Raw genomic sequence first — 9,291 nt, forward strand, 5'->3', positions numbered from 1 at the left:
GAAATAAAATAGCTATGTAATTGCACCCTTTAGTATTTGTCTAGTATGTATGCAACCGTGGGAACAGAGCTACCTGGTCTTTTCCCTGGTGGGCAGATTTGATGTCACAGAGTATCTGATCTGTGTAGCACTGTTACAGACATGCACACCCACGTTTGGGCCCGGGTTCTGGAACTTGACGGTAAAACGAGAGCATAATCCGTGTGACTTCCCTGTTGAAGATAACCCTTGTGTCCATAAGGCAATCAGGCCCCACTTCCTGCACAGACTGCCCCCATAGCCAACGTTGTACAATTCCTATGCAATAGGACAACTTTTTCATAGACCCTGTTTCATTCATTCTCACATCGCTTTGATACAGGAATTTGGTATTTGATAGAGATGACTCAATTTGATTAGAAATGAGCTATCCTAGATTACGTTGATCTCTGTTGACCACTGGAATCATTTTAGGATGCAGAGAGATTATGGAATTCACATAAAGGTTTGGGCCAGTTATAATTTACGACAAATGTTTTGGGCCCACCACATTTGTGCAGTGCTTTGAGGTCATAGGCTATATTTTGACCTCAAACTAAACATGTTTATTCTGATTGTTTTTAACAATGATAGGTCTGTCATGACAGCTAGTTCACCCAGTACATTTCTGTACCAGCAGCCGTGTTGAGTGACACCAGGACTTAAGCAGCTGATTTAGATTAAGATGGGACTTCACATATCAACATTGGCTAATCCGATTGGCTTTCGGGAACAACCACAAGGACAAGGGATGAATGTCCTTGGAGTATGGTTGATTTTTATTTAACAATATGATTTGATATGATGTAAGCCCTTGACAGAGTAAGTAAGCGTAGGATGTCAGACAGTAGGATGTCAGACAGAATAAAAAAATTAACTATCAGATCAGGTTCCTCTCAGCCTTTGGAGGGAAATCTTCTTTACATCCCCCACACACATTCACAACCAAGAGGAATGGGTGCAGTTTGTGCAGCACCTGCTAGGGGGTGCTATGTGCATGTTTTTCATGAGTGCTGTGTGAAATCACTAATGGTTGCTCATGATTCCTCTGTCTCTCTTCCCATTCAGCGTTGATGTGACTGAAGTGCAGTTCTTCATTATAATCATGTATTTACTGGCTGCCATCGGAGGATCAGCTTTTTGGCAGTTCTTGGTAATGCATTTAAACCATTTGATTCAGCAAATTATGGTCTGTTTCTACTGCTTGGATTTGAAAAAATGACACTAATGCTAATATGTACATGCATTGTAGTTTGACGCATTTGATCTGGCATGTTGGTTGAAGTGTTAAGACTCACGTCCTGGTTGATGATTGTGTGAATACTTCAGAAATGCATCCTTTCCCTGTTTCCTGGAGGTAAGCACAAATCTATAAGTGATTGGATAGGTGAAAGCCAGGTTACCGGCCTATACTTTCACCAATCCAACAAATTCTGATCTGTCTTTACTTATTGGAACAAGGCTCTTACTAACCACCCAAACACACACAGATCCCTGTGGCGAACATCCAGATTAAGATCATTCCAGCCATCCTCACTGTGGCAGGAGCCATCTTTTCCTGCACCAACTACTTCCGGGTCATATTCACGGGAGGCGTAGGAAAGAACGGATCCACCATAGCGGTAAGACGTGATCCATCCTTGCTGATGAGGATCCAGTTGAATTGTATGGCTGATAAAAGGTGACTTAGTACAGTCTAGGAAGGAAGGTTACAGTCCTGCTGCTCATTGCATTGGTTATTTCATCTTAAGTAGTAATATGATATGGGTGGCAGGCACAGGAGGTTGGTGGCACCTTAATTGGGGAGGACGGGCTCGTGGTAATGGCTGGAGCGGAATCAGTGGAATGGTATTTGATGGTATCAAATACAAATGCCATTCCATTTGCTCGGTTCCAGCCATTCTTATGAGCCGTCCTCCCCTTAGCAGCCTCCTGTGGCGGCAGGTAGTCTAGCGGGTAGAGGCGAATCCCGGGTCTGATGGGTAAAATCTGGTGAGAAGTGAGCTGCCATTGTGCCCTTGAGCAAGGGACTTAACAACCCACAACAACTTCTCCACGGTGCCTTGCTCCAATCTCTCCAACCTGTGTCTTTCGGTTGGGCTTTGTCAAATTTCGGTTGGACTTTGTGTACAATTGACGAATAAAGTGAACTTAATCTCTTAATCGTAATTACAATTACTATATATATCGTACAGAGTGTGTCAAGCTTAATTAAAAAAACATCAACAGTATTTGTTTTTGTTCTGGCCAGTCTTTTCTAATGCTTAAAGGGCGACTGCACTTCCTGATTTGGTTCATTAAGAAACACTAATTCAAACGCGAGTTGGTTTCGGGGTGTGGTTTGATGTGGGTGTCTCTTGTGTGTGTTCGCAGGTGGGAAGAGTTAGCCAAATGATTTAGCCAATTAGCTTTAGCCGACTGGTGTGCGACCATGGCAAAGTTGGTTTGATTTTAGGTAGCCTATCTCTGGGGATAGTGAAGAATATCAATAAATTACACAATGTAAATTAAACAATAAATTGTTTGCATTTTGCACATATTTTAGTTGTCTCATTTAAATTCTTTCAATATTTGTATATACATTTCTACAACTTATAGTTGGGTTGAGGTTGTTTTTGAAATTTGGAGCTATTATCCTTTTAAAATATTGTCCCATGTACATTGTGTAATTTACTGATTGTCCCTAACTAGCCCCATAGGGATATCTAATGTCAAACCAAATTGACCATGGGCATAACGATCAGGTCGTGTGCAGCTATGCTCCGAACTGATGATTACTTGGGTGATGCCAGCTGTGGGCATGTGGACAGGATTAAAATAAACCCAACCCAAGGAAAACTGTTATGGTACCCTTCATTCCGTGACATAGAGCCATGACTACATGGAACTCTCTGCCACCCCAGGTAACTCAAGCTAGCAATAAAACCAGATTCAAAAACCAGATAAAAGAACGCCTTACGGCACAACATGGACTGTGAAGAGAGAGAGACATTTTTATATATTTTGTATTGTATTTTGCACTGTATTGTATTATGTAGGTAAGTGACCTTGCACGAGCCTTGGCTTGTGCGAGCCGGAATGGCTCAAAGGGCAGGACCCATCTCCTGTTTCTGAAGCGTGAGGCAGAAACATGAGATTACGTAGATAAAGTATTATATAATTATTATGGTGGATCGAACTGCACAGGTGGCCTACTTTTTGAAGTGATTTGTTTGACGAGCAGATGAAAACATCACACTACACACATGATATGAGAAACAGCCTGCGCAGACCGCAAAAACAACAGTAAACAGGATAAGATGTTCACATGCCACAGTATCCCATTTTAGATCAGCATATCCCAGGCATCTTACCTGGGTTTCTCATAACCGGGATACAAGCTTTTTCGGGTTATTGTAAATGGGACATGATGTTTATGTGTGTCAACTCAAACACAGAATACTTGAATATCTCGAATAATAACAGGATATTGGTGTGCATGTAAACGTGGTCACTGATTTGAAGTGGATTTAACAGGTGACATCAATAAGGGATCATAGCTTTCACCTGGATTCACCTGGTCAGTCTGTCATGGAAAGAGCACGTGTTGTTAATGTTTTATCAACTCAGTGTATATTATGTAATTATATTATGTATTTTATTTGTTGTGTGTTTCCTGTTTGGACCCCAGGAACAGTAGTTTGGGATCCTAATAAATACTAAATACTTTTTTGGACGAGGCTGACTGATACAAATTATCCTATTTACACTTTGTAGTCAATTTTGACACTAGAATAAATGTTTCTGACTTATATCGATGCCACATAGGGCATTTTCAAAACAAGATGTTGCTTTTTAGGGGCAGTCTCTCTTTAAATACCACAGCACATCGCATTCTTAATTTCTTGGCCTCCATAAAATGGTGACAACGGATGCTTTTTCATTTATTTCAGCCAAGCCACTGACCTCTCTGCAGAGCTTTACCTTGCAGTTTATTGATCACTTTAGAGAAGGACAAGAATGGTGGCATTTTCAGCTAGGTACAGTGATTGTGACATCCATGTCCCGTCTTCTTCCTCAGGGAACGAGTGTCCTGTCACCGTTCTTCCACATAGGGTTAGTTATCACTCTGGCTGTCATGATCTACAAGAAGTCTGCGTCCCAGCTGTTTGAGAAGCACCCATGTCTCTACGTCCTGGCCTTTGGGTTTGTGTCGGCCAAGATCACCATCAAGCTAGTGGTGAGGAAGCAGATGGCCTGAAACATTAAACACTGAAAGAGCCAGATTACTTTCCAATATCCACACTAGTATACCACTTGGAATACATGTCCAATATTTTGCTTTATTCTATATGCTATGTTCGTGTGGATGTTGGAACATTGGCCTAATGTGCCCTGTTTTAGTTGTGTTAACTCAGGTTTAAAGCTAAAATCTGGGATTTGTTATTCAGCAAAATAGCAGCCTTGCTTGTTTTGGTATACAGCTGTCGGCTCGAGTAAATTACCTTTGAAAGTCTGTTAGTGTGCTGCACTATAACGCACCTTGCATTGAATCCCAACTCTAGTCCAATGTTTTTGGACTCAATATAGTTTTTCCTTCTTTACCTTAACACTGCCCCATCTTCTTTTTTTTATTGTATTTTTTACAGGTGGCTCATATGACGAAAAGTGAGATGTCTCTCCATGACTTGGCTTACCTGGGGCCAGGGCTGCTCTTCTTGGACCAGTATTTTAACAGCATCATAGACGAGTACTTGGTCCTCTGGGTGGCACTAGTAAGTCTACACCTCAATCGCTTCATCCATTTGCACGTACCAAGCCAATTGAAACCTAAATGAAAGTTAGGATTCACTCCTTTTACTTAGTTTGCAGTACAATGTAGATGCCTAGCTTACATTTGTGGCAATTAGTTTTTTTGAAGTTGTATATTTTTTTTGGTTTGGACCCCAGGAGGAGTAGCGGCTGCCTTGGCAGCAGCTAATGGGGATCCTAATAAAATACTAAATACTTTTCAGGGGGGATTTATTCAAAAGATGATAGACACACAATAAAAAACACAACCAATTTTGTATATAGGGAGCTTTCAATTTACTTTATTTGACACCCATCCTCTGTCTTGTTTCTTTCCAGTTCCTATCCATCTTTGACCTGGTGCGCTACTGCGTCAGCGTCTGCAACCAGATCGCCTCTCACCTGCACATCTTTGTATTCAAGATCAAACCCCCCAACCTGCGGCCAGTCGCTGCCTCCCAGTCAGGCAAAGATGTGTGGTGACACTGGTGTCCCTGGTCTGGTGACACTACTGACACCGTCCGGACGGAGTTGGAGCTGGTGGGAGTACCTCTACCGCCTCCCCCTCGTTGCCACAGGATTCCCATTGGATGAGACGAATTGGAGGCGGTCTCTCTACGAATGTATTAGCCAATGAAATTATGAATACATTGAGGGCGGTGAAAAGAAGAGGAGGGACAAAAACAAATGAAAATAATTTCTTTCAATCTCTTTGGTGTGCAATAATGCTTTGTTTTTGCTGATGTTGTGTTTGGTGTTAAAGGTTCATAGCCGAAGAGGTGAAAGAGGGAGCGAGTTTCCTTTTGAGGTTTTGTTTATTTTGTCATAAAAGAGCACCCCGTTATTTGGTAACACTATTTATGAGAATTAGTTGTCTAACCAAACTTTATGGATAGGGGTTAATGTTACTTACTATAACTATGCTGCCACTATCTGTATATTAGCAATTTTTTTGGTTATACCTAACCAAATAATATTATACTTATCTACGTGAAAAACACCTACAGTTTATTAATGTTTGTGTCAGAACAGTATGACTGAACTTAAATGTATCTGTTCTTTCAGTATTGGTACTAGTTCAGCTCCTCTACGTACAATAACTACTTGTTCCACTCCAGAGAAAACGTTAGTCCTCTGTTCAAGGTGTAGTTCTGTGTACTGCATTCAGTTTTAACCATCTGAAAAGCTGTCATAGTTTGGGGATTGTATTCAGTGGAAGAACACATGGTCACGAGCGCGTTGCTTAATGTCCTAAGACCGCCTTGCATTTCTATTGTTGATCCTATGTCACCCTTGTCCTGTATACATGATGAAGGCGCACATGTATGGCACTGAAGTATCTTTTCGATAAGCCCCGACGAACAAAGATAGCATTGTCATCATATTTTCATAATATGGCTACGTACTTCTTTTCGTCCCATGTAATAGCCATACAAATGGATCTCTACATTATACAACTCTGTATATGAGAGACGGGTCACGGTTCCTGCTGTATGCTTCCAGTTAACTTGTGCCATATGTGATGAAAGTCAATGGAGCATTGCTAGTTATCAGTTACAAGCATTCAGACTCTTAACCGTGAGGAATTTGGTCTTATTATGCTACTCAAGTAACAGTTAAGAGTAAGTGTTCTGTCTTCCACAAGTCATTCTGTCATCATAGATGACAAAAATAAATGTGGGATGTTTTGGTGATAGGTGTTACTCCAACTCCACACACTCCTTTTACATTATTCCTCCATTTTTAATTATTATTCTTACATTTTCTTTTCAGCTGTGTTGCTTTTTAGTTGCGCTTTGGTTCTACTGTAGCGTTGCTCAAATAGGAGTCGGTCAGGCTGCCACTAGTATAACCTCACCACTTGGAGGAACTGCTTGGATGTGAAAAATGCAATACAGTCGTTAACAGTTGCCTTAAATGCTAAGTACTTGCATTGGAAGGGAAAAGGCTAGTGTTAAATGTTGTGGTATAAATGCTTGATTAGTTACAGATGAATACAGTTCGCTTCCACTTCACTCCCTAAACCTAACCTTAGTCACTTCAACTCCCCCACAGCAACACTGGTATCATTGCAGTTCCATACCCATTAGGGCTCTCTCTATTCATAGTGAACTCTGGTCTGTTACGCTGTTACATAATAGCCCATCAGTTCTCTCCCTCCGTGTGCAACAGGTCAATCCACCCATTCTGTCTGCGGTCTCGTCATTAAGCAAGTATTCAACTTTAGAACTAGATCCATACGGATGGACGCAGTACTGTCCATGGTCAAACATAAGGAATGTTTTTTTTTTTCTGCAAAAATTAAGGAATGCCTCTTACCCTACCGATTTAGCTTATATCAAACAGTGATGCATAGAGTATTAAAATGTCTGCCGCTAATGTCTCATAACAACAGAAGAGCTTGTCAGTGTTCTCTTTTGTGTGTGTATCATATGCATGGGATGGGCATTACAATCCACTGTAGTGGTCACAGCCAATAGCCACATGGATATATATGTAACTGATGGTGTTCAACCAATTGAAACACCCATTCAAATGTAACAAATATTCCCTTGGATTGTTTGTCATTTCGGAACAATGCAGAGATTTTGAAGATGAAATGTGAAGGGTGAATCAATCGTTGGCCGTTGTAAAAAATAAATGTTTGTCATTTTATTTTTTGGTGTTTAATGATATTCAATGTTTCTTTATTTGGGGTTTGGTCAACATTTTTACTTTGTCAAAGAAAATAATACATTTTTGAATAAACAAGCTTCTATAAAATAAAGATTGCTATATTTATAACAGATCTAGAGTCTATTGCTATCAGTCTTGAGTGTATGTCATGCACTCTTTAGTGTTCTGCAATATTGTTCTACAGTGCAAATGTGACTAATGACCATTGGAAGACAGCATAATTGGAAACAGACTCTAGGGTTGGATACTGTAGCTTTAATATTCAGCTTGTGTTTTACACACACACGTGTTTTAATGGAGCAGCTTCCTGGACACAGATTCATCAAAATCCTGGACTAAAAAGCACTTTGAATGGAGGGGGCGGGGGGGAATATGAGGTTTCAGACACAAACACACTCACATTCACTCTAGCCCAATTTATACCTGGTTCTAATATGGCGTCCTTCGTGTGGATATCGTCCTGACGTTGTCCGTTTACAATTTTAAGATCTGATCACAATCGGATCACAATGTGTATTTTAATTGTCTACACCCATCTAAAAATGTGGACACAATCTGAATGTAGACAAGATCAAGACAAAGGACATGTTAGAAGCAGGTATAAACGGGGCTTCTCTCACACACAATCATTCGGTTGCTCGCTCACACAGATCTGTGCCACCCTGCTTCATTCCGCATCCGAGCAGTTTACTATGGAGTTAGATGTTTTTCTTTGTTCTGTAAGTGTGTCTACCACGATCCGTGCGTATATTCAACATAACTCACAAAGAAAACTATGATCTGTGAATATATTAAAATATTTAGTAAATAAAACCATAATCCGTAAATATTTTACAAATTAAACCATTCAACTATTTTAACAAACCTAACGCAATGGTACATCTAAGCACTGGTGGTAGCGCTATAGGTTCGGGGGTGTGTGAAATATTTTTGCTATTTTCACAACCACTATCTGCTCAGTTGCTGGTGTTGGCGCAAAAGGCCTGGGTTTTGATGAATTAACAAGTTGTGGATGTGGCCCGTGTAGCTCAGTTGGTAGAGCATGGCGCTTGCAATGCCAGGGTAGTGGGTTCGATTCCTACAGGGGGCCAGTATAAAATTAAAAATTAAAAACATGTATGCACTCACTAACTGTCGTTGCTTCAAGTTGTGTATTAAGGTCTTATGTATTGCCTTGGGATCAACTCCAAAGTTAGTCTAACTATAACAAACAGCTTACAGAAACAAAATAGTAGGCCTCTCATCTTTGCTAAATATGTCAACTTCAACCTGTTTGCAATCCACTTGTTCTAAGTAATTGCATGGCTTCAATGTGGAAATATACTGAACAAAAATATAAACGCAACATGTAAAGTGTTGGTTTCATGAACTGAAATATAAGATCCCATATATTTTCCATATGCACAAAAAGCTTATTTTTCTCAAATGTTGTGCACAAATTTGATTACATCCCTGTTAGTGAGCATTTATCCTTTGCCAAGCTAATCCATCCACCTGACAGGTGGCATATCAAGAAGCTGATTAAACAGCATGATCATTACACAGGTGCACCTTGTGCTGGGGACAATAAAAGGCCACTAAAATGTGCAGTTTTGTCACATAACACAAAGCCACAGATATCTCAAGTTTTGAAGGAGCGTGCAATTGGCATGCTGACTGCAGGAATGTCCACCAGAGCTGTTGCCAGAGAATTGAATGTTCATTTCTCTACCATAAGCCACCTCCAACATTGCTTTAGAGAATTTGGCAGTACGTCCAACAGGCCTCACAATGGCAGACCACGTGTAACCTCGCCAGCCCAGGACCTCCACATCCGGCTTCTTCACC

The 9,291-nt window shown here is 40.6% G+C and overlaps 1 protein-coding gene across 1 annotated transcript in view; it reads left to right on the top strand.

Annotated features, from left to right (window-relative positions):
• Positions 1–7,443, top strand: part of LOC121545965 (choline/ethanolaminephosphotransferase 1-like) — a 30,249-nt gene extending 22,806 nt beyond the window's left edge. Inside the window, exons 5-9 of the mRNA XM_045209395.1 lie at positions 1,087–1,171; positions 1,509–1,640; positions 4,079–4,237; positions 4,647–4,772; positions 5,128–7,443. Of these exons, the coding sequence (XP_045065330.1) occupies positions 1,087–1,171; positions 1,509–1,640; positions 4,079–4,237; positions 4,647–4,772; positions 5,128–5,271 (646 nt within the window). The 3' untranslated portion in view covers positions 5,272–7,443. The remainder of the gene's footprint in view (positions 1–1,086; positions 1,172–1,508; positions 1,641–4,078; positions 4,238–4,646; positions 4,773–5,127) is intronic.
• The last annotated feature ends 1,848 nt before the right edge of the window (positions 7,444–9,291 follow it).

The sequence above is a fragment of the Coregonus clupeaformis genome, chromosome 30 (assembly GCF_020615455.1).
Source record: "Coregonus clupeaformis isolate EN_2021a chromosome 30, ASM2061545v1, whole genome shotgun sequence".
NCBI lineage: Eukaryota > Metazoa > Chordata > Actinopteri > Salmoniformes > Salmonidae > Coregonus > Coregonus clupeaformis.